General features: G+C 39.1%; 1 protein-coding gene across 1 annotated transcript in view; it reads left to right on the top strand.

Annotated features, from left to right (window-relative positions):
• Positions 1 to 26,664, top strand: part of edc4 (enhancer of mRNA decapping 4) — a 42,508-nt gene that overhangs the window by 13,556 nt on the left and 2,288 nt on the right. The window contains exons 10-29 of the mRNA XM_086027926.1: positions 98 to 193; positions 460 to 559; positions 4,174 to 4,354; positions 4,511 to 4,577; positions 6,302 to 6,390; positions 6,926 to 7,107; positions 7,771 to 7,841; positions 8,178 to 8,295; positions 8,379 to 8,674; positions 10,688 to 10,912; positions 13,109 to 13,210; positions 13,293 to 13,436; positions 13,530 to 13,566; positions 15,686 to 15,833; positions 16,166 to 16,318; positions 18,353 to 18,468; positions 18,607 to 18,772; positions 22,237 to 22,423; positions 22,920 to 23,139; positions 25,168 to 25,331. Of these exons, the coding sequence (XP_085884052.1) occupies positions 98 to 193; positions 460 to 559; positions 4,174 to 4,354; positions 4,511 to 4,577; positions 6,302 to 6,390; positions 6,926 to 7,107; positions 7,771 to 7,841; positions 8,178 to 8,295; positions 8,379 to 8,674; positions 10,688 to 10,912; positions 13,109 to 13,210; positions 13,293 to 13,436; positions 13,530 to 13,566; positions 15,686 to 15,833; positions 16,166 to 16,318; positions 18,353 to 18,468; positions 18,607 to 18,772; positions 22,237 to 22,423; positions 22,920 to 23,139; positions 25,168 to 25,331 (2,862 nt within the window). The remainder of the gene's footprint in view (positions 1 to 97; positions 194 to 459; positions 560 to 4,173; positions 4,355 to 4,510; positions 4,578 to 6,301; positions 6,391 to 6,925; positions 7,108 to 7,770; positions 7,842 to 8,177; positions 8,296 to 8,378; positions 8,675 to 10,687; positions 10,913 to 13,108; positions 13,211 to 13,292; positions 13,437 to 13,529; positions 13,567 to 15,685; positions 15,834 to 16,165; positions 16,319 to 18,352; positions 18,469 to 18,606; positions 18,773 to 22,236; positions 22,424 to 22,919; positions 23,140 to 25,167; positions 25,332 to 26,664) is intronic.

Here is a 26,664-nt window from a genome sequence, read left to right as displayed (position 1 = left end):
ACAAGTCCAGTTTGCTGTGAGCAAATTGCATGATATCAACAAATAAGAATCTACTGCTGTTTTATTTACCGAGTCACTTCTCTGTTTCCCTAAATAGGGTTCCATTCTGGAGGTTTCTTATAACTGGAGCAGATCAGAACCAAGAACTAAAGATGTGGTGTACTGTTTCCTGGACTTGTTTGCAGACCATCAGGTTATTGCCTCAGTCTTTCAGTTGCACTCCGGGTGTTAGATCAGTCGTCACTCCCAAAGTCTGTGTTTGAAATTGCTATATTTATGGATACCTTCTGGATTGGGCCACTTGACATTGTTACTATAACACTCCCTGGATCCCTGCTCTTATACAATCTGAAAAAAAAACCCACACTTCAATCCTTCTTAAAATATCAGCCCTTTTTTTTCTATTAACTCCCAACTTTGTTGAAGAGCTCAATACTTTAATTTTGTGTTGTTTTGTAGATTCTCTCCAGATCCAGTGAACTTGACAGTTGTGCCTAGTCTTAAGGCAAGTTTGGACCTGTCTGCTGAGTATCTCATCCTTTCCGACGTACAGAGGAAGGTCAGTACAATATTGTCAACTGTTATGTTTGTATAATGTTCAGTGTGATTTAAAGAAAAAAGCTTCGCCCTTTTACATTACTTTATAAATGTTGTTTATAAATGTCAATTAGGGGTGGGCGATATGGGCAAAAAAAAAAATCTTGATATTTTTTCAAAAAACTCAAACGATAATTTGATGATATTCTACAAAAAATATTTTAAATCTGCCCTTGCTTCACAGACCAATTGTGGATAGACAGCGTTTGTCTTTCTCTTTTAAATTGCTAAATACAGCTTCTGCAAAACATAATGACAATATTTAACAATAAAAAAACAAAAAAATATGTATAGACATAGATTTTTGGGAATATCTATGTCAAATGTCTGTGCTGTTATTCCATTTTGAGCTGCAGTAGGTACTGGTGTACCACTGCCAACTACTAGAGAATTCAGAATGAGAAAAAGGTGTTAACTACAGCAATCAGAATGAGGAAACAAATGTATTTGATATGTGACGAAGTGTCACCCAGCGAGAGAAAAAAAAGACATTGTCATGACAACATCCATTCTCATACATTGGCCAACGTATTCAGAATAAAGTTGAATAACAAAACTGCAATTTACAGAAAAGTGCATTTTCCCACTCATTCATCGCTGTTATATGTAGACTTGGGACTTGATTTATGTTTGGGTGTATGCTGGCGTCACACTAATAAACTGTCGTAGTTTGTGCAACATGTCTGGGGAATACGGGCTATTTATGAATGATGCGGACTACAAGCGTGTAAACTGAATGTTAACCGATCATCCAGGCTCCCTCGCTTCGAGGCAGTGATAATACTTTATACTGTAAAATTACACATCGTGTAGGCAAAATTGACGATGATATCGATAATAATATATATCGCCCACCTCTGTCAATTCAAGTGTTAGGACATTGAAGGATGTTGATAAATACTCAGCTCTAACATAATATTCTGTGAGATTCATTCATTTAACCCATTAAGGCCTAAAGCGCCTTTCTCAACAGCTCCCCAAAACCTAAGGTCGTCTTTGGAATTACTCTTGAAAACTAGGAATGCTCCGATCGATCGGGCACCGATCATGATCGGCAGATTTTCGTGAAAAATTATGTGATCGGAATATTCGCTCAAAGCCTTTTATTGCCGATCAAAACATTCGATCACCCGCAGCTCATGCTTGGCTACCGTGAGGCGAAATGGCAAAAAGTTGGTATGTTTAATACGCAACGACGTCCCTCCGTCCAAAAGCATCACTCGCGCCGCCCTGCACGCAAGTGCGCCCGCCCGCGCGAGCTACATTGACTCCGATTGAAACGCAACTGCGAGTAGAGGGGAGGGACGCAACACAAGGCTGCTAACCATGAGCTGCAGGTGATCGGATGTTTTGATAGGCAATAAAAGGCTTTGATCAAATATTCCGTCCACCGCAGTTGGTGTGAACATAGCATTGTCTGCTGTGTGTGTGGAGTTTGCATCTTATAATACTGTATATGCCATGAAAAAATACCTCGCGCGGCGAGCATGGCCAAAAGTTTCAACACAACCAACTTAATCCGACATTTGATGAACAAGCAATTGGGAGACTATGGTAAGTTTACGAGGCTCACTGCATTGAATAAAGTCAAGTTGGACACAGCGCAGTATAAGTGGCATTATTGCCACAGGGAGATTAAAAGATTAACAGTGACTTTTTTGTCGTTGACAAATGCACAAGATCGTTTATCTATGCACAAGACAATAAAGTTCCTGAGTCGTTTCAACATAGGAACTCATTGAATAGTTTATTCAAGTGAAGCCTGCATGTGACTATTTTTTCTACTTTAATTATATTCTGAACCATGCAATGTGTAGGTGGCATGTTATTTATTTGATCTGTTAAAAACTGTGTTACTAAAAGCTGGTAAATTCAAGTTTTTCAGTTATCTTTGTGACTGGGTAATTGTTGTATTGTGCCAGCAACGGTTTTGTATTTCCTCATGCTTTTGAAGATATATATAGATTTTTGGTAAAATTACGGCAATAATATGGCTGGGTTTTTTCCAGATAATATTGCATAATAGCAGTCACCATAAATAAATGGAAAAACATACAGATGTTCCATGTGATTGGAATCTGTATCGGCCGATGTCACTCATGCATGATCGGCATCAGTGTCATAAAACCTGATCGGAACATCCCTAGTGTCTATTAGTTCTAAAGATGTGCTTTTCCACACCAGCAAATTCTTTAAAATTGATCGGAACATCCCATTGAAAACCTGAAGTTCTCCCAGAAATTCAACACTTACAAAATGATTAATATCTCAGCAGACAGAAACATGATTCCAAAATAATTAAATGGCTTGGACGTGGCTTTCACACAGGCAGAATTTATTATTTACTGTTTCAATCGAAGATGTAAAAATAATGGGTCAGTGCAAGAGAAGCACTATTTTAATTTTTTAAAAATCGAGTGGTAATTACCATCCTCTATTCTGTTACAAAGACGTCAATATCGTAATTGTCTACAAACCATATCATATCACGTTCAACTGGTTCCACTGGTCGTACACGTTGTCTATATATCACTGCCGTTACTTACTTTAATCAGAGCTCCCGGCGATCGACGGCGTTTGCCATTAGCCTACCTATGGCTCGAAAAAATTCCACAACATCCTCCGCGGTCCCGCGACACCGTCACGTGTATATTTTGATGCATTAAATTGGCTAAGAGACGGAGAATTGGATTAAAAAAGGACGGTGGCGTATCCGCTCCCCCGGTTTGAAAGGTAGAAAGACGCAACAGCGCTCTCGAGTGGTAGAAACGCGGTTATGCGCTCCCGGGCTTAATGGGTTAATCACTGAGGTAATACAAACATTCTGTACTTGACGTGAATGGCTGGGTACAATCTAAATATGGTCTCTGTCTATATAATTGTAAAGCGGTTCACCATACTAAACTGTTTATATAATAAGGTGCCAACAATTGCCATAGTAGTCATGACTGTGTTCTGGCCAATATATGGATCTTAAACAGTGGCGTGCTGGCACAATAAGTAGGAGACATGATGGAATATTACCGTAGACACTTTCTGAAATCGACCTTGTCAATGTTTTTTGAAAGAAAATCTCGGATGATGTATTTCACAAATTAAAATTGTTAATCATGTTTTATCATTGCAGCTTTATCATTTATATTATCAGCTTGTCTGCACTTTTGCACCGCTTTAGGTCTTAAAGTTGTGGATTGATCTATCGCATTTTGGGTATTTTTGCTGTGGTTTCTGGTTGGTAACGATAGGGATGTAACTATTCACTCAAGCCCTGATTCGATTTTCGATTTTCAGTTCCCGATTTTCGATTCGATTTCAAAAAAATTGCTACCATACTTGTCTCTGTGTGCACTAGTGTGGTTCTGCAGCCAACCACAAATGCAATCTATTTTCGATTAATCGTTACATCCCTAGTAAATAACAATGTTCAATAACGGATTGGGGAGTAAAAAAAGTAACAGGGTGTGGGTTTGCATCGGGGATGTAAAATGAGTCACTTTATCTGACTATTTAGTAACATTACTTCATACTTTTGCTCTTTAAATATTGATTTTAAATATTAACTTGGCTCCTTGCCAGGTTCTTTATGTGATGGAGCTGAGACAAGATCTGGAAAAAGGCAAGGCATCTTTCACTGCTGTGTCAGAGTTTCTACTGACCCATCCTGTGCTTAGCTTTGGAGTTCAAGATGTTGCCCAAAGCCGTTTGCGGCACACTGAAGTTCTCCCTGCAGAGGAGGAGAGTGAGAGCACAACAACCGGTGAGTCCATGAAGACTTTAATAATTGGAGGGGGGAGGCGAGGCAAACTGGTCCTTTTTTGATATGGAGCAATTTTATAATCAGTGGTTCATACACAGGGTTCATGATGAATTAATTTTTTTCATATATTTTTCCTGTGCTTGTGACTTCTTTCAGAGGGCTCTCAAGGGCCCCCAGAGTCCAAATCTGGCATCCAGATTAAACTGTACTGTGTTCACACCAAGTGAGTTCCCGTACACTGATCACATTTTAGTATTTTGAAGGGCTGCACGATGTTGGAAAAAAATTACATTTCGACTTTTGAGGGGTTTGTGATATATATTGCGATGTTAAAAATACAATTTTCACCAGATGACTAGAATAGATTTGTTTGGGAATAATTTGGTTAACTCACCATGACATCATTGTATTCATATAATATCGTTTAATCCAGTCATCTGTGAATGATGATTGCTGTATATAAAAGGGATCGCAACGGTCATGTCTCTGTAACATAATAGAATTAACATTGTATTTCACACTTCAATGTAAACAGCAGCAAAATATTAAACATTTTAAACAAGAAAATAAAAAGAGCAGGTGCACTAGACCCGTGAGTCATTTAAAAAAAATAGAAGAAAGTAAAAAACCTCTAAAGCAGCAGCAGAGTTATAAACACCTTTAAACTATAAAATATTAAAAAAATAAAAAGCAGGTGTACTAGCGCCTGAGTTGTTTACAAAAATATAACATTAAGATAAATAACCTTTGGGAAACTGCAGCAAAGTTGTAAACAAATTAGAACAAAAATATTACAAATTAAAGAGCGGGTGCATTAGTCCCCTGAATTGTTCACAAAAATATAACAATAACTAAAACGGTCTGTAAAACATTTGCATCTGTGATTTGGCACTGCTGTTTGGACTTCTTATCATAAGGAGTTATGCTGGCTAAGGCGTCTGTAATTGTTTTTCGAGTAGATGAAGTTTCACCTCGGGTCCCACTTCTTAGTTTGAAATGCTCATACAGGGCCTTGTGACGGCGATTGCAGCAACAACGGCGAGGCACTGTTGGCAAAGGATGTTTTGTTGTTCTGAACCTTCCTTTTTCCCCTGAGTTTTTTCAGTGAAAACGCAAAACTCCGGCCGCAGTGGAGATTTGCGGATATCTCAGAATATCTCCGATCCGCGTTTTGGTGTGAACTGTTACACCCGGAGATTTACGTCATCACCGTGCGACAACAATGCTTTGACGTCATTGCGCGACTTGTATTTTCACTCGAGTCAACATGGATTCTCGTGGCGCTGCGTTGGTTATAGCCATTCTCGATGCGCTTTTTGCTTACTTATTTGTCCGCAACCAACCACTGCTTTTCGTTGAAAGGTTTAAAAGCAATTCTGACCTCTTGTTGGTCCTACCGAACGCGTTTGGTGCCGTGTTTTTGGTTTCGTAGAAGTGACGTCAAAGGACGGAAGTTCCTTCTGAATGGACAGTATTTAACTAACTACTGCTTGGGCTATCCATACCTTCTACCCCATTGAATCCTCACCTCCCATTAAAAATGTTGTATGGTTAAATATAGGGCTGGGCCGATAATTCGATATCAGTATGCATCTCGATTGACAGGTGATCAATATCAATAGAAAAGGCCTTCGATAAAACGTTTTGCTAGAGGAACAAAAAAGAGAAAACAAACCCGATCGCGCCATGGTGCGTGATCTAGGCAGCGCGCTTCCGCCTCCAAACATGAAGAAGAAGCGTTTAAACCAACGAAGAGGAAGCATTTAAACCATTGGATAAGAAGCTGTTAATTCAACGGAGTAATCTTGCGGGCCCGGCGGCCGTGCGCTATGGTCGCGTCCATATTTAAGCCCTAGTTAAATATGAAAAGATGATTGTTACATATGACGCTATATACTGTATATCCGTAGCCAATAATTATTTACTTTAATATTTTGTGATTTTTAGGAGTCTGCAGGATGTTCAGATCTGGTTCCAGCCTAATGCGGGCTCCAACTCTACTGGCCTGCCCCATTCTGATCCTCCAGATGGTCTTGGTTGGTTCCATGTTTTTTAAAAAAAAAGAAAAGTCATTTATTTCATCACATTTATTCAAGGGACACTAAATGTTTGGTTTCTTGGAAACTTCGGGTCAGCATATTTTTGGTACCCCAAAAAAAAAAAAAAAAAAAAAAAAAAAATATATATATATATATATACACACATATATATATATATATATATACACATATATATATATACACACATATATATATATACACATATATATATATATATACACATATATATATGTGTATATATATATATATATACACATATATATATGTGTATATATATATATATATATACACATATATATATGTGTATATATATATATATATATACACATATATATATGTGTATATATATATATATATATACACATATGTATATATATATATATATATATATATATGTATGTATATATATATATGTATATATATGCGTATGTGTGTGTATGTATATAAGTGAAAAAATGTGATTTCAGTGTTTTTGATTTTTATTCTATGTATTATTTTATGTATCTAACAGGGTTTTCAGCCCATCTGACAGACCAGAGTTCTGACAAGGACTCAGGGAGTGGCTCCCAGACTGACCTGAGGAACATCTCATCGCTTCCTGCACCTGCTGACTTCCTCTCGAACACAGCCAATGGCAATGGGCAAATGCCAAAATTGATGACTCCTGATGCCTTCATGACTCTAAGCACTTCGGTATAAAGCTTATGAAATCACATTAGTTTTCTCTTAGTACTTTGCTCTGCTATACCTTTATAACTTTATTATAGGGGTGCTCTTATCAGTGTTTTATGCTGCCGATTCCGATAAAGATCATTCATGAGTGAGATCTGCCAATCACCGCTGATCACGAAAACTATGATACAGTTGCCTGCCTTATAACATATATAAATACCGTATTTTCCGGACTATAAATCGCACCGGCCATAAAATGCATAACAAATAAGAAAAAAATATAAGTCGCACTGGAGTATAAGTCGCATTTTTGGAGGAAATTTATTTGATAATATCCAACACCAAGAGCTGACATGTTATTTAAAATTTGAAGCAAGGGGGGAGTGGACACGACACTGCACATGGGCTGGTCTCTAGGTGACAAAGTACAAACTGTGGGTGATCGTTTATTTGTGATTGGCAATGAAAGGCACGATATAGGCCAGGCACGCACTTTCTTTTCCATGGAAATCAGCTGATCATGATCAATGATGATCACAATCGATCAGAGTACCACTGCACAGCATTTTTCTGATATGACCAATGTTTACTGAATTTAAAATGGCCTGATTGTAACATTCGCACAAACATTGAGACATTGCATCAACCTGGACAAACGTTTTATTTTTTTGGTATACTCAACAGGTGCCTGCATCTCCTTGTAGTAGTGCCAGCAGTCTGACAGCTGTGACAGCAATCAGCGACTCGGCCAATAGGTGAGTTTTTCTGCATATTGGGGATAAAAATGACTACTGATGGATATATATTTTGACTCCGTAAGGCATTTTTCATCTTCTATTCTAAAGCATGCAATCACATAAAAACTTTAGTTTAAGATGCCTTCAATGTAGTTGTGTTGCGGAACGATTATTTGAAATGTAGATATGTTGTTGGATTGTGTGGCCTATCATTGTACCATAACACGGGTATCACGAGTTAAGGTTTCGTCATCTTCTGAAAATCAAGTGATTTTCCCAGCATTTACTTAATGTGTAAAAATAACTTGCAATGTACTCATACGAAGGACCATTGGTATGGTCTTGTTTTGACAGAACTTCGGATGACATTAGTCAGAGTCCCAACCGAGCGGATCACAGTCTGTCACTTCCGGTTTCCAGTAGCAGTCCAAGACCCGCTTCCACTGTCCTGCCTGGACTGGAGACCATCCAGGTATAACCGGACACACTGTCTGCCAGCTACTCTTCAATCTGAAAACCTGGTCCAATATTCTCTCTCTCTCATTCTTTCTCCAGACACTTGCATCCCCTAGCGCTCCAATTGTGCTTGATAGCCCTCAGGTTCTTGATTCTTCACTCATGCCCCCCCTCGCATCCCCAACTCGGGCCCGCTCCCCTGATGTTATCTCCTCAGCCTCCACAGTCATGTCCCAGGACATTCCAGAGATTGCATCCCAGACCCTGCAGCTTCAGCGTGGTCTTGTGTCCACCTTGGATTCTTTACCCCTGTCTGCTCTTCAAACTGATAGTATGGCCTCTGCTGCTTCTGCCCTACATTTGCTCACCTCGCCACGCTCAGCCAACAGCAACAGGTACCACGATGAAGTAAAATGTATGCAGGTCCTGAAAGGAAATCATTGTACAGATGTCAATTTGTGCTCTACAATTCCAATTGCATTTCATAACATTGGAAAGGAATAATGGAAGTTTAATCCTTTGGTTGACACTGCAATATTGAAGTCAGAACCACCATGTAGAGTGGAACCTCGGGTTATGAATGATCCTGTTCCCGGACAGTTTGGGTTATGCACAAAATGTTTGTAGGAAAATTCCCTTTTTTACATACTTTTTTCAGTATGTGATGAACGGAAAGGGATGGATCTGGGCTTAAAGACCTCCATCGCCAAGACGGAATTCTGTTATTTGGGAAAATGAAGGAAAAAAAACAGGCAGTATCATAGGCGCCAATTCCATAGGTGCCTTGGGGAGGATGGGCCATCTTTCTCTGTCTTGTGCACTTTGACAGACAATACAATGCAATACAACTTTATTTATATAGCGCATTTCACAACAGCTACAGCTGTAACAAAGCACTTTACATATAACAACAAAATAGCAATAATATAACAAGTGAAAGCAATCAATTAACACAAAATACTATATACAATAGACACCGGACAAAAGCAGAAAACTGTCAGTCTCATGAAGAATCAAAAGCCAAAGAAAAGAAATCTCTCTTCAAATTGGTTTTAAAAATGGACAGAGAGGAGGCTTGCCTAACATTTAATGGAAGGTCATTCCAAGGGGAACGACCAGCCACAGAAAAGGCGCGATCCCCTCTGAGACGGAATTGCCCACCCCTGGGTTAAACAAACAAATCATGAAACAGAATGGCTCCGAAGAAAAGAGTAAACTGCTTAAAAAAAGATTAGGAATTGCTTGTCATGGATGAGCGGAAAAATCTGTGCTGTGCTTTTCACATGGTATAACCGGTAACCAGGCACTGCCTCACGCAAAGAAAGGTAGGTTACCGGAACTGTATCTTATTGTTCCTGACGTAGTTTTGCGCTTTATTAGACAGACAAATGAGAAAGCGCTGATGATAGTGTGAGCAAAGCAATTACAAAATGATAAAAACTGTCCGAGAGCAATTAATCTTATAAATGACAATGACGTACCCATGTTCAGATTTTCTTTTTTTAAATATTGATTTATTTATTTATTTTTTAACAAGGTATGTTTCCCTGGATTGGTTTGCCAAAATCAACAAAACAAAACACCAGAATCTGAATTTTTGGGTATTACAGTATCATGGAAGAGCAAGATGACACCTCTTCAATGGAGGAGCTGGAGCATTTCTCCCTCCTCAGAGTTAATTGAGCAATAAATAGTTATCCTGTTTTTTGTGTGTGTTTTATTTCTTGATAAGAGTGTTCACTTATTCCTATATTGCACTGTATTTTTAATCGCACACTGATTATTTAAAAAAAAAAAAAAAAATGCTATTGGGGCAGGTGGGATTAATTGCATTTCCATTCATTTAAGTGAGAAACATCTCAGTTTATGAACGTTTGGGGTTACAAATGGGGACAGGGAAGTTTGAAACCCGAGGTTCTGCTGTGCTCAGCAAGGCTCTTCTTCTTAATGTGTAATCGAGCTACTGAGAACAAAACGGTCAACTCAAGTTATCGTTAATTTAAGTGCAGAAGTTCTGTAGACAAAAGACATACAAGTTGTGCTCACAAGTTGACATACCCCTAAGGTAGCATCTTTAACAACTCCCTTGTCCAAGATTGTTGCACCCATTAAAGCAGGGTCCCCCGCAAAAATGTCCCAGAAAGTGAGGTTCAGAGGGGTTCAAATTAAGTACGCTAGTGCTTTAGGTTGTTTGCTAGAGCATCTGCAAAGGTAATATAATTGAATATCATCATCATTCATGAAATACTGATGGCTTTGACGGCTGCAGCCATTAAACCTTTCAGAACTCTCCTGCAAAAATGTTGTCCTGCTTTAGTTCTCAGTGGCTAATTGCCTTCATGATCATTTTATGTTTGTTGGACATACAATTTTATTTCGTTTTCTCTTTTTTTTTTTTTTTTTTACAGCTTATTGCCCCTTGAGCTTGGATGTGTAGATGGGCCTGTTGGAGGGTCTCTAGAGTTGGAGCCCAGACTTAGCCAAACACCATCTCTCCTGGAGACTGCTTTATCTCAGGATAACCCTGGGTTAGCAGGAGGGTCTACAGAGAACACCATTAGCCACACCTCTTGGCCAGCTGCTCCGGACATCACCAGGGAAACCAGGAATAGAGAAAATAGTCTTGGAGACTGGTAATAACAATCTCTGTGATTCATCTGGCCATTCTCTGTAGGCATGGGCCGATAATAGATTCTGACGGAATGATAACTGTGAGCAAAAATATCACGGTATTAAAATTACAGCTCCAAAATGTCCTTTTTTATATATACCGGGTATATTTGGTTAAATAAAAGCAGCATTTTCCCCCCATTGAACACAATCAATTTTATTTTTGAACAAAATATACAATACTTGGCACATGAAGAAATGTGTACCAGGCTAAGTTTAAATAAATAAATAGATGTTAACCTTTTTCTTCTGTTTTAATTCTTCTTAGTAAGGCAAAGTGTCCCATTTATTTTCAGAACAGACCTTTGGGCCACTTAAGTTGGCTAACTACTATAATTTTCGTATTAAGCGCACCTGATTAAAAGCTGCAACAGCTAAATTTAGCTATCAAAACAAATATGTACATACATAGACCACTTTGCTTTATTTGCCATAGGTCTCCCCATTATGAATTAGGATTTTAGCAAAGGAAGAGGTCACACAGATGGATTTTTAAAAAGTCAACCCAAACATATATTTTTCAAGGATATGTTCCCAGCAAGCCCACTAGTTGAAACACGGCATTCTGATAAATATTGCGTTTGTGGAATAAGTGTTAATCCATTCGTTTTTAGCCATCTCTGGGAGCAGCCATTTTGTCTTCTGTCGACTGAAAATGACATCACAACTGCTCACAACGACCAATCACGGCTGACCTGTTCTCTGAATCTGAGCCGTGAAAAAAAATCTTTTTTCAAAACAGCTCGATTATGCATTAGCATCCCATGATTGCTCTCTTCATCTTCCTCCATCCGTGCACTAAATCCTCTTCAGTGTCAGAAAAGAACAGCAATAATTAATTCAATCAATTGGAATGACAAAAAGAGTCTCATTGTAAATCTGGCTATTTTAGAGTCTTAAATTAACCTACCATGCATGTTTTTGGATTGTGAAAGGAAACTGGAGTAACCAGAGAAAACCCACACAGGAACGGGGAGAACCTGTAAACTTCACACAGTAACCTGTATTTGATTCGCAACCTAAAGGCCTAGAAAGACCATTCCGACATTGGCCAATTAAGCGTCGGTCAGCTGTCAGCACGTCGCGTTGGAAAAATACACCACAACGACAGACAGTGACGCTGACCATTAAATAACCTTCTGCGCAAACCCTCACGCTCTTGACACAGTATCGTGAAATACTTACATTGTCAACCCTCGCTCTTGTAAGATAAAGGCAGGAAAGGCATTTGTTTCCGCATTTGTCAAATCCGCATTTGTCACTTCCCGTTCGTGCATCGTGCGCTAATTCGCTAGCCAATCAGAGTGACCAAATGTCACGACTCACGACGCTGATTCAACACGCTGATGACGAGGTCCGATGTTACGACGGTGTTTGCCACATTAATCAGACGGCGCAATCAGACACCCCGACGCTTACCGACGTCTGACGTCGAATTGGTGTATCTAGACCTTAAGAACTGTCATGCGGATATGCTAACCAGTCATCCACTATGCTACCCTCAAAAATACAATACTGTGCAGAAGTCTTGGGTCACCAGTAGCTTTGATTTTATAAAGACCTTTTTTCAAGCAGGTAATAATACTTAAAACACTCACTAATCGGAAACATCAGGTTCACACAAATGAATACAATACCAAAGTCCATGAAACTTTGTTGGGAGGCTTGGTAAACTAAGGAACAATAAATTACATTTCAGAATCCAATTGCCTTTTAATATACGCATGTAATTCATTTAATTATATTTTAATTCATTTTGGTGATGATTTGGTTAAGGCTGTATTATTTTTTTCAACCATGTGATTCAATATGGTACCTTTGGAACCTGCCAAAACCAAGAATCATTTTGGCATCTCGTGTCTTCATCCTCCATTAACTGGGGCTTAGCCTGCTAACAATCACATGTAAAAATCCAAATACACAGTGCTGCGAATTATTTTCACTTTTATTAATAGTTTAGCCTTAATGGAGTTCTGTGCTCAACTTGGTAGCTTTTTGAATCTTGGTACTCAAAACCTGTTAGTGTTAAGTGAAGTTGGAATATCAATATCAAAGCCAAATATTGTACGGCATCACGACTAAGGTGTTTATTACTGTGTGCCTTTGTCTAGTGGCAGTTTATCTCAATACTAGTGTGGATTTATACCCCTTTGTCACAGCTCAAGGGATGATTCAAACGACAGACTCCTGAGTTCACCCTATGCATGTCGGTCCTATTGCCTCTCACAGAATGACAGCCAGGATCCTGGTGTGGAGCAGAGGTAACACACATGCGCTTGTTGATTCCGATACACAAGACCATTTTTCTTATTTTCTACACTCTGTATAATTGTTTGCATTCAGTGACCCAGAGGATGAGGTTGCTGGTTCAGCATCATCTTCTGCAAATTGCGCCGCACGTTCCTCTCACAGAATACCAGTTAAAGACTGGAAAACCTCACCCAGAGGCTCGCCAAAGCTTAAGAGAAAGACCAAAAAAGATGAGAGGTGTGTTAATGTTTCATGTCAATGTGGAACTTAAGAAATTGTGATCGAATTAGCAAACTTCATGAAGCTGTGTTCTTTCTTTTTTCTCAATAGAGAATCACCTCAGTCGAGACAATTGGACTCTGGTCAGGTAAAGTACTTATAAAACGTAAAAGTGTTCAAGAAAAGTTATTAAAACTTTTTTTGTTCCTACCTTGTGACAAACCTTTCAGTAGCCGAGTTTACATGGGGCCTTGTACAGGTAGTCCTCGTATTACGACGTACGCGACCCACGACGTTTCGACGCCCGTGCCTCCTCCTCCATTTTGTCCCCAGCACCAAAGTGACTACGTTTACATGCAGTCAATATTCGGGTTAAAGCCAAAATTACAATTTCTGAAACATTTTGAATATCCTGTTTACATGATTGAGTCGACAGAGTTGCTCCGGCATTTGAATAACCCACTGTGTACGGCGACACACTGCGTCATGACTCAAACGGATGTCATTTCCGCTTGTTACTTTCAACTGTCAATAAAACACTTGATATTCATGTCACTGACCACATAAATGAAGCAGCTGGTTTCCTCCTCGCCCCAAAAGTGTGCTTTTCTGCTGCATCTCCGAGCTTGTTTACCTCTGCTTATGTATTTGCGATGGGTTTCGCACCAAACAACGCACTTCCGCATACAAGCACTTCCTGTACTACAAAGACCAGCATTTCTTGCGGTTGAGCAATGAGCATGCCCAGAGTGTCTCGATCGTGTCTGTTTGCGCGCCGGAAGTATCTTTGCCTCCTCCTTATCCAGCCACTTCTCAGCAGTAATGTTAAGTACAGCATCTTGTGGTTTTTATTTTAATTGTATTTTCGTTTTTTCATACAAAGTATTTTGACATAAATTTCAACTTTAACGGTGAAAATCCGACATCGCGGAAATTCGTGTTACATCGCCAGTGTAGGAACGGAACTCGTTTGTAAAATGAGGACTCACTGTATACAGTTTAGAATGAAACCGAATGGCCAAACTGAATGAAAATGCTCTATATAAACACTTCAGTGGGATAAACAAACAATTTCATTATTCACAGGGGTGGTATATTCCTTTTGCTAGTTTGATCAGAAGTCATGCATATGGTTCAGTTGGAATAGCCAGACTGCGTCTTGTCTGTGCATGCTCTATCTTGATATAATTGCGTATATCATGATTCATGTGTTAGATTTTTATTATTAGGCTTGTTAGCTTTATTAGCTTGTATGTGTGGCTTGTATAAAACACACTAAGTAGCATTCCCTTATGAATTATGGTTAATACAAGTCACATGCTCGACATCGATATGCAGTAAAGCAATGTTCCACAATCTATACCATTTAAGTTCAACAACACCTTTAAGTATTGTTGTAAAACACAATATGTGCGTACCAGTGTAAACTAGTTCAAAGTTTAGCTCGCAAATCCTAAAATGAACTCGTTCAGCTCATAGTCCATAAGAATTTTTTTTTTTAAACTGAGTTCATCGCTCCAAAAATGAACATCTTCCTGCAACTGTTGGTGGCCGGAGTTGCCAAATAATGGCCTTTTCGGCACCTGTCCCTCTTGAACAAAAATGAACTGCCGTTCAGTAAACGTGGCCCCAAAACATTGACCCCAGAATGAGCTCGTTCCCAGAAATGTTCACAAGCAAAAATACAATGCGTTCATTTCACGTTCGCCCAAAATATGAATGAGTTCATGACATTTCGTCCGTGGAAATCCTTAAGGTACAACACTGATGAGTACTGTATGTCCTGTGTTTTATGACTGCGGTGGCTGCCGTATGGCTGTCTCGTGCACTTAAAACCAGAAAAAGGGAGTTTATGATTGCATCACTTAAAGAAATGGCTGTCTATTGGCCAATCAGATGACAGTGATGTCACGGCAATCCTCAGTCTGCATTCTGGAACCAGGTTGGAAGAATTAAATTATTAAATTAAATTTTTGTAATTGTAACACAACTGTAAAATGGCTCTTATTAAATGTCATGGAACATGTAAACACCAGATTGTAATAGGCCATGTAAACGGTAGACCTTCAGTCGGAAAAATTTCAACCGGAATGACAAAATATGTTTGCATGCAAACCTGTCTAAATGTGCACCAAGTTTGTGAGTTTAACAAAGTCAGGACAAGACATTCTTAAACCTTGGCATCGTCTTAAAAAATAATTCTAACAATTTAGTTTTTAAGTAATAATTTTGCCCATCTCATTAGTTTTGTTCATGCCCCTCCACAGATGAATACAGATGTGCAGCAGGAGTTATTGATGTTTCTGCGAGGCCAACAGAGAGAGTTAACTGAACTACGTGGACAAATTGAAGCCATGCAGAGCTCCATAATGGCCCAAGTAGAACGTGCGCTGACCAACCATCAGGAAAAAGAACGTATCCTTCGGATTTAGTAAGACCGGAGCATGTCAGAGTTTACTTTGTCTCGTAATATTTTATATTCTCACTGGATTCACACACAAACGATGCCTTTGCACTGTGGGAAAATAAGTCACATGGAATTTGAACTTGAAACATTTCATGCTGGGAGGCATTAGTTAATCAGAGTGTCTCACGTTTTAAGTTGTTTCTCCTTAAATGTTCATCTTGGTGATCTGTATTTTGCGCCTACAACAACAAACCATTCTGACATTATAGTACCTTATTTAGTTTCAGCCATGGCACATGTACAACACTATCTTGTGAACTTTAACTTTCAATGACCTCAGAGTGCAGACTAGAACGGGTTCTGGCAGAGACTCTGAATCAGCAGCACCATCAGGAACAACTCGGCCAGCAGCTGAGCCACACCCTTTGCAATTCCCTAACAAACAGGATGGACAAAGTGCTTCGAGAGGAGATGAAGAAGACGGTTCCGCCAAGTAAAGAGAAACACAAACATTTGATGGGCACATATGTTTAAAAAAATAATTATGTAGAAATGTACCCTTTACAGATGATTTTCCCTGTAAATATGACAGTTCTTCTTAGGAGACGGTTGGGATATAACTAGGGTTGCCAACCGTCCCTTGAAAAACAGAATTGTCCCGTATTTAGAAATATAAGTACGCGTCCCGTATTGAATTGAAAAGAGATGACTTTGTCCCATAATATCGTGACAGTCAAAAATAGTCTGTAAAATGTCAATGGAATTAATGAACAACAGTTGCCTTTATATGACAACTTACGGTAATGGTCCTACGACCTCTCTGCTCTATGACCAATGAGCTGACAGCATATTCATACACGAGTATGACGATACCGAATCCGCTTATCTTATTGGTCGAGGTAATGCCGCTTGCCAAACTCGATAGCGGAAGACAAACAAAACAGCGTGAATGACACGATGACACTCCTTCAAGCAGCAATGCGACCGGCAGAAGCACTAGTCCTCCGCAGAAATGATTGAAAAAATACAGAGGACTCGAAAGCGGAAAACACATGGGTCGAAAAAGTGAGAGAAAATATCTATCAAGTGCACTGCACTGTTTGCCGGCGCACTTTTTCCATCGTCCATGGTGGACTGACTGATCCCAAACAAACATGTTTTCAGTGGTGGAGACATACAGAAGGCACAACAAAACTAGGGGATCCCTAGACAAAATTGCTGTCCACCAGGTAATGCCAGAGCTAGATGCTGTATGTAAAGAATATATTTTTTAACCCTCTGATCAATGTCAATATTCTACACTTTAATTATAAATATAGTAGAAAAACACTAAAAAAATGTTGATGATTTTTCTCTTTTGTGAAGATGAAGTGGATAAATGTACGAAAGAAATGTTCTGCTGAACTGATTAAAGGTGAGCTCATTGTGAGCCTCAACTATGACATGTCTTGCTCAGCATTTTACTCTGCAGTGGTCAAAGACAAACCGCTGCTCACTGCAGCAAGATCTCAGAGGAAATATAACTGGAAAAATAGGCTCCACATAATGTGAGCTGTTCATAAGTTACAGGATGAATGTTCTTAAGTTAAGCAGGAAAGGTCTCTGTTTGTGAGATATTTATTTTGATAAGTTAATTTTGTTAGTTTGTATTCAAGTAAATTTCTTGATAATGACCGGAAGTGACTTCTAATTTTTTTATACAAAGCTGCAAGCAAAACCACCATGTGAGCTGCCGCTGCGCTCACACCAGTGGTGTACACATCATCAGTTGAACCAAACTACTCCAAACTATTTTGTTATCAATTCCATGTCATCTTGTCAACAGTGAAGTGGACCCCATGCAGTGCCTACGAGTCGTGGGCCTTCACCCTGATCGTTCTTCATCCAATAAAATGCGTTTACAAAGTCCTGGTGGGCGGGACAAGTCTGTCTCTGCCAAGACAGAAAGCTCTTTGCCCTTGGCAACACATACTTGTAGCAAAAATGCTGATTGGATGACAATACAACCTTCTAAATTATGGATTAATAAATATATTATACAGTATATATGAATTAATTGCAGATATCAATACTTCAGCTTGAGGATCCTTACTTAAAATTGAGCACTGTAGATCAAAATACCAATATTTTGGTATCGATCTGCCCATCCCAAGTTGAAGGCAGTCAGGTCGTCCGTCCCTGCCGATGAGGTGTCCCTCATTTAATTTTCCGGGAGTTGGCAACCCTAGATATAACCATTTAATTTAGCCGATGAAGCGGTAGTTTTTATATCAGATTTTTCTGTTTGAATCTCAAGTATTTTCTTCTAGCAACTACAATTATCAGTTATTATTGATCATGTTCTGGCTTTTTTTGTTTTTTCTCGCAAACCCAACCTCCATTCAAATTATGTATCTCAACACAAATTTAGGATAACCACTTTTCAAGTTGTGCTTGGTAGGACAACCTTAGGACTAAGCTAGACTTTGGTCGCTTGACTGCATAATAAGGTGATTAAAGACCAATGTTTTTTTTTTAACCTGTTAAGCCATTTCAAAGAGTCTGGAGCCAGTGACATCTCAGCTGAGCAACACTATATCTTCTAAACTGACTTCTGTAGAGGTTACCCTGAAGGACAATGTCAGCAAGGTTGTCAAATCCAAGGTAGGTGTTTGTCCTTCACCACCATTCCTTATATGATTTTTCCCAGTCTGTATGATCTAAGATCTGTATTGCCATGTACATTCTCCATTTTGGTCTTCGCTAACATTAGCTGTTTTTTTTGTTTTGTTTTGTTGCTAGAACACAACAGATGCAATTGGGCGAGCCGCAGCAGAAGCAATGCAAGGTCCTATCCAGGCTGCCTACAAAGATGCCTTCCAGAGCATTGTGTTGCCTGTTTTTGAGAGAGGCTGTCAGACCATGTTTCAGCAAATTAATGAAAGCTTCAAGCAAGGAACACAAGAATGTAAGTCCATTGTGATTGCCTGGAAATCTCCATGTATAATGAGCAGTGTGATGATGATTTTGTTAAACTGCATACATTCAGATCATTTTAAATTAAGGAATAATGCCTTGGAAAAGTCCTGGTGGTTCAAAACGCCTTGTGTTGCTTTCAGATAATTTTGTGCCGTTTGACAATTGAAGTTGTAATTGATAACTAGACTTTACACACATCTGATCAGCTAGATCAGAGCGGCAGATATTTTTGCTTTTTTTTTTAATTTACCGGGTAGTTATTTATTTATTTTTTTACAATAGGTTGTAATGTCAAAATGTGTTTAATTTTTTTATGTTATTAATTGATCCTCAAAATAAGACATTACAGCAAACACAATCCCGTTTGCCTCACAGATGTTCTGTGCTGCCATCGTAAATAATCCGTTTCTCATCATCTACTGTAAGATATTTTTTTGATTGAATGTTTATCGTTTTGGGAATATTTTTTCCCAATGCATTTCAATGAGTGTCACTTTTACACAGATTTTGACTGTTCCTGGACCGGGCCAGTCCTAATCCCACTTGAATAGTGCAGTTCGAATGTAAAGTAAATAAACAAGTAGTTTAAATAGGTTGGACTATAGGACTAGGTTGGGAAATAGTTGGTCCATTTTCTGATTGGATCGTTTTTTTTTTTTTTGTTTTTTTTTTTTTTTAAACTCGCTGATCAGTGATCGGCTCCAACATCCCGATCATGTAAAGCAGGGATCGGCAATTTAAATGCTGGAGGAGGCCACATTTGTTCATCAGTGCTACTGGGGGGTCACGCACTTCCTACACATGCTGTTTGGCTGTGTGTAACGTAGTATGCCCGATGCTGATTGGCTGCCGCGAGATGAAATGGCAAAAAAGCTGATTTATTTAATACGCGATGACGTCCAAAAGCATCACTAGCGCAAGCGTGCGAGCTACAGTGACGCCAATTGAAACGCGCTGCCAGGAAGGCTCCCTAACGCAGCCGCGCCTCTGCTGCGAGTAGAGGGGAGGGACGCAACACAAGGCTGCTAAGCATGAGCTGCGGGTGATCAGATGTTTTGATCGGCAATAAAAGGCTTTGATCGAATATTCCGACCACCGCAGTTGGTGTGAACATAGCATTGTCTGCTGTGTGTGTGGAGTTTGCGTCTTGTAATACTGTATATGCCATGAAAAGGTACCTCGCGCGGGGAGCATGGCCAAAAGTTTCAACACAACCAACTTAATCCGACATTTGATGAACAAGCAATCGGGAGACTATGGTGAGTTTACGAGGCTCACTGCATTGAGTAAAGTCAAGGCGGACACAGCGCAGTATAAGTGGCATTATTGCCACATGCAGGGAGACGCATTGTAGGTCACTGGTGGGCAACAGACCCACGATATCATTTTATAATTCACAAAAAGATTAACGGTGACTTTTTTCTCATTGACAAATGCACAAATAGTTTGTCTCTGCACAAGACAATAAAGGTCCTGAGTCGTTTCAATTTAGGAACTCATTGAATAGTTTATTCAAGTGAAGCCTACATGTGACTATTTTTTCTACTTTGATTCTATTCTGAACCATGCAATGTTTAGGTGGCATGTTATTTATTTGACTTTTTGCATAATTAAGTCTTTTGAGACTGCTGATTATTTTGATCTGTTAAAAAGTGTGTTACTAAAAGCTGGTAAATTTGAGTTTTTCAGTTATCATTGTGACTGAGTAAGTGTTGTATTGTGCCAACAACGGTTTTGTATTTCTTCATGCTTTTGAATATATATATAGATTACTGTCAAAATTACGGCAATAATATGGCTGGGTTTTTTTTTCAGATAATATTGCATAATAGCAGTCACTATAAATAAATGGAAAAATATACAGATATTCCATGTGATCGGTATCGGCCGATCTGACTCATGCATGATTGGTATCGGTGTCATAAAACTTGATCGGAACATCCCTATTGTCTAGTAGTTCTGAAGATGTGCTTTTCCACACCAGCAACTTCTTTAAAACTTCAGCAAAGTTGCTATTCCGTGTGCAGAGGGAGGAGTACAGTTTGTTGCCCATAAATGGGGAGTTTTAAAATTTAATAGGTAACCCTTAACAAAATTCATGGTTTACAATCCAGCGTGTAAACTTGACTATAACTTTGTGCGTGCAACTTTAACATCATTGGTGCTCTGTTTGAGCCAAGGACTGTTTTGTTGGCATGGATTTTATTTTTTGTTTATTGGGTGGTTATTTATTTTCCTTTTCCTGTTCAATCAAGAAACATCTTTATTTGTCCCTTGAGGTGAAATTCAGTTTTAACAAGTCATGTGAGGTGCTGTGCGTATGAGTTAGCACCTCCAGCATTTTGTGGGTTGATGTGTTCCGCAGGGAGGGGTATCTTGGCACTGCTACAAACTATTTGATTCCTGTGGTTAGAGGTGGGCGATAAAAAGATCTCTATTTTTTTCAAAAAACTCAAACGATAATTTGACGATATTCTACAAAAAATATTTAAAATCTTCACTTGCTCCACAGACCAATTCTGGATAGACAGCGTTTGTGAACAACATCTCTTTTAAATTGCTAAATGCAGATTCTGCAAAACATAATGATATTCTACGACAGTATTCAACAATAAAGAACAAAAAAATATGTATTGACTTACATTGATTTTTGAGAAGATTTATGTCATTTAAATGTCTCTGCTGTTATTCCATAATGATGTGACATTTTGTGCTGCAGTGTACCACTGCCAACTACTAGAGGAATCAGAATGAGCAATCAGAATGAGAAAAAATGTATTTGATATGTGACGTGTGACGAAGTGTCACCCAGCGAGAGAAAAAAAAAGACGTCATGACAACACCAATTCTCATACATTGGCCAGCGTATTTAGAATAAAGTTGAATAACTAAACTGCAATTTACCTGAGCCCTGAGTAGTTGTGATGTCATTTTCATTCGACGGAAGTTACAAAATGGCCGCTCCAAGAGATGGCTAAAAACGACTGGATTAACTCTTATTCCACAAATGCAATATTTATCAGAATGTCTTGTTTCAACGAGTGGGCTTCCATAGAACATATCCTTGAAAAAAAATTGTTTGGATTGACTTCCACTTTAAGTTTGTAGTTTATATTTTTTTAAATTTTATTTTATTTATTTTTTGACCAAATATTAATTGTGGTGTGTTAGATTGTCTCCCACATTTTTCCTCTTCTGTGCCTGAAAGCATTCATTTATGAGACTGTTTGTGGAGATTGACTAAATACTATTATTCTGATTGCAACGACCAATCGTGAATTGTATCAGTCTGCTAGGCATCACAGGCTATATCATACTCGCAGCAGTTATCGTTATTGTTATTGCTATTGCTTCTATAATGCTTAAATCAGATAGCATTTGTATGTAGGCAAATGCTCTTGTCTTCTTTTCTTGTGTGGGGATGATATTGGAGTGTTTGATCTTTGTCTGTAGACATACAGCAGCTTGAGGCCCATGCAAAAAGCAAGAAGCAGAGAGAGCAGGAAACACGAGACCCCGTGATCGACCAACTGCAACGTATGATGGACGGCTTCCAAAGCTCCACTGATCAACTGACCAATAGCATCACCGCTAACATCCGGGCTGAGATCCAGCATCAGATCCAGATGATGGTGGGAAAGTAAGTGTCCAAGTCATCCATCATCAGTCAGTGTGAGCCTCCTTGTTTGGCAAGCTGAGATATTACAACCTGAAAAGTGCTGAATATCCCCATCTTTATAAATCTCATGTGTTGAACAATGTTGAAATTATAATTTTGTTGCCTATGCAAACATAATCGTTCTGCTGACATTTATGCAATTTCTGCTCCATACATTTCTGTCACAGTAATGTCATAAGCAAAATTAGAACACAGCCGCCCATTAGCTACGTTGCTCTCTGTTGTTTCTGTTAATGATAGTCATTGTGTTGAGGACATTTAACGTCTGTCTTGTCTTTTTCCCTGTTGAAATAATCTTTGACCATCAATAAAACAAAACAATTTAGAATCCAGGGAATTTAATATAGATTAATAGCATCATTTTCCCAAGTAAACTAAATCAACAGATTTCCACCTATGAAATAAAATTCATGCTGTGATGTGGATCCTACCCCTCAACAGTTCTTTTCTCGTTCAGTTTGCAGGAGTCAATTCTTAGTCATGTACAGCGTATTGTCAAAGGGGAGGTGAGCCTGGCAATGAAGGAGCAGCAGGCAGTGGTTACCTCGAGCATTATGCAGGCAATGAGGTCTGCGGCGGGGACCCCCGTCCCTACAGCACATCTCGACTACCAGACACAACAAGCTAACATCCTGCAGCTTCTTCAGCAGGGACAGCTCAACCAGGCTTTCCAGCAGGTAAAGCACACCATATAAACATTGACAGCCACACTCACAAAATGTAATAATTGTGCCTTTGTTCATTCCTATGCGCAAGGACCAAGATTGTGTTGTCCTTTGGAAGCTCTTTATCTCTTTATCCCTTTTTATCTACTTCATTTTTTGGTCATATTTTAATTGATGTTTTTTTATCTATGGCATGCGTACTTTCGGTCAAGAGACAACAATACCAAAAAATAACTTTTTTTTTTAAACAAGTACAAATCAGTGAAGCAAAAGTATGTATGTCTCCATAAGGGTGAAAGAACATCAAAAGGAAGTTGCCATACTCAACCCAAACAACACACTCAACCACACACTCACACCACACATTTCAAATCTAAAAAAAAAATCATTTGTATATGCTTCTAAGTAAACAATGGGATACTTAATGTCGTTTTTGATATACTACAACAACATTGCAACATTAAACGCAAGTGTTAAGAGAGTATTAACTTGTACAGTATTAGCAGTTGAAAGAAAAAGTATGTGAGCGATGCGAGGGGACCCCATTTGACAGGACCATGGCCACGGCCCACCGCAGCTCCTGCTGCAATGGTCTCCCTCTGAGCAAAATAAATCAAATATTAACCAACAATAATTCATTCAAAAACAGAGCAGAGCTAAAACTATTAAACTAAAAATGCTGACTCAATAACTCGCCAACTTACTTGACAACTAACTGCAAATGCTGACAACACCCGCAAGGCGGCTTGAGGCCCCGAGTGTTTCATAGGGCCCGACTGATAGCGATTTTTTTTTTTAGGTTGATGCCGATTTTTGACAGAAAGAAAATACAGAGGGATGATGAATAAAAAAAAATAAAGCAAAAAACAGGATGTATACAATTTAAAAAAACAATGCATTTCATTAGGCTTCAATTTTATGCAGATTTTCGCTTTTCGTGGTCTGGCCTTTTTCTATTCCCTTCGAATAGCACTATATGGTTAAACAAATATAACTTCCTTTTTGGTCCCATACATCTATCCCAATATAGCATTTTCCTCCATTTGCATGAAATTAATGGCAATTTTCAGTTATCTTTTTTACATTTTGTTCATAAGAAAAACAAAAAATGAATTCCCAATCCAAATATGTGGTTGTGCAACTTCTTTTCACCTTATACATTTGTCACTCCTTCCCGGGATATATTCCAGGATACCGTAGCTCTTTTGTCACTGATAAATTTTATCGGTCTGTCTTAACAGGTGTCATCAATTCCACTGTCGAACTATTAAAAATACAATACAATAAAACAATGTAAAACCTACATACACACTAAATCAACATAAATGTACAATAAACACAAACAAATACCTCGCTGGCTGCACAAAACCAAAGAAGGAAAAGAGTGGGTACGAGCTTTAACGTCGCCGTAGGCACAAGCGTGTCATTTCTTACTATTTTGCAAATCTCTAGTTCTCAGAATGCATGGCGTGGCACAATGTATTTAATTAATGAAGTTATAAGGACATTAATCCTCGTCGTGTGTTTGTGTTATCAGTTGTTGAATGTGTGTCAATGAAGATTTAGTTTGTTCAGAATGATAGGTCTTCAGAATGACCTTATCAACCAAATTCATTACACAGATTTAAGGATACAAGGTTTATATTAATTTATGTGCAGTAAATAATGAGACCAGCGTAGCTTGTGTTCAGCTGCTGAAAATGGTTCGAGAACGATCGGTTGGGACCTCGTGTTTAATGGCGATAACGATACGTCGAATGAACCAATGACATCATTCGCATAACCCAAAGCCTCATTTGTCATTGGTCGTGTGATTTTTGTCCTCTGTAATGTTAACGTGTTGACCAATAAAAATGTGGAAACATAGTTGCTTGTGTGGTATAGTTAAAGAAAAAAAAAGTGGTCTTTTTTTGCAACTTGGATGATCAGATCACATTTTATGGCCAGTTTATGCAGAAATACAGGACTGGGATTGAGGGCATCAAAGATTCATGAAATGTTTTCATCTGAATAATATTAACCTTCTTACTCCCCGCCAAGGCTCTGTCAGCAACAGATCTGAACTTGGTCTTGTACGTGTGCGAGACCATCGACTCTCAGCAGGTGTTTGGACAACAGCCGTGCCCTCTCAGCCAGCCTGTGCTGCTGTCACTCATACAACAGCTCTCATCCAACCTCAACACTCGCTCGGAGCTCAAAATCAGGTAGGGCACAGAGACAATACGTGCAGTAGCCGTTCTTGACCAATATTCATTCAGAAGTCGCAAAGGAAAGCGAGTAAATTGGACTCTAATTCAATTCAAAGTGGGGGGAAAGGCAAAACATACAAATGTCATTAACATCCCAAATGAAAATGAGCTGAATATCTGATGGATTTTTTTAAAGACGTTTTTTAGACTACATTATTTAGAATTGCCAGTGCTCTTGCAACCCGCCTGCTCTTGACTCCATCTCCTTCCATAGAATCCCATCATGTTAATTTTGCCAATAAGTCACGGGTCCATTGGGTGGGACATTTTACTTTGTCAGTTTTCAAATGTAGTTTAATTGTATTTGATTCCTTAAATTTAATATAAATTCACCTCTGTCATCTTTCAACAAACTTTTAATGTCATTGGAATGAGAACACAAAGGCATCCTACCCCATCTGAGAAAAGGTTGTGATTAAGTCCGCACAGTGATACAGCACAATCTCAAATGACCTCAACATTTAAACTGCTGAACTTTGCACGTTTTTGTGCTTCGCTCCGTGCCAGTCTGCGATATGGCAATAATTGAGTGAAGAACAAATATTCTGCCCCTGTAGCTTTTGATTGGGCTGATCGGCGTTGCACTTGCACAATGTATTTTCTTTGCTCGTCTTATACAGGCTGTCTGAATGTAGTCCAAGATAGTTAATTTCTCTTCAGAGAGCGTCTACCTAAGCATCTTTATGCCCCCTTCGCCCCTGAACGTGTGCATCCTTTCTTCTCTTCTGCTGTTCTCGCAGTTAAACCATTCCCTTAGCAAAGCAATGTCTCTTTACAGCCTGGTGTAGAGTTGAGACACCTCTCTGGTTTGCAGCTGGGCTATGGCCCCGTAGAGAAGGAGGGTGTGGTTCATTATGAACTTTTATTAGCTCAGTCAAGTAGCTGCACAAACTTGTGTCCCGTTGAGCTTTCCAACTAGATCATTGCAGAAACTCTCCAGAGGAATTGCAGTAATATTTAATGGACATCAATAACCTGGGGTCATTTACAGTCTAGGACATTTGCTACAAATTGTCCTTATTCCAAACTTCCAATTGTAGGAAATGTCCATTAAGAAGGAGAGTCAATAAAATGGGGGTTGGATATGGTTGTTGTTGTTTGTGTTTGTGTTTGTGCCCCCTTGCGTAGGCTTGAATGGGGGCCAGCTGGCACTATAGCTCGGGAAGAGGAAGGGTGTCCCCATAGAGATGAATGGTCACTTAAACCGTTAAGACAGTAAAGCTGGTGGACACTCGGGCCACCAGATGCCTGACTGTAACAATTAATTGCAAAGAGCGATGCAGGGTGG

Source organism: Filicampus tigris, chromosome 4, assembly GCF_054856515.1.
Source record: "Filicampus tigris isolate MCC_2025a chromosome 4, RoL_Ftig_1.0, whole genome shotgun sequence".
Classification (NCBI taxonomy): Eukaryota; Metazoa; Chordata; class Actinopteri; order Syngnathiformes; family Syngnathidae; genus Filicampus; species Filicampus tigris.
The sequence above is the reverse complement of the archived record's forward strand: the minus strand, read 5'-3'. Positions and strand labels throughout refer to the sequence as shown.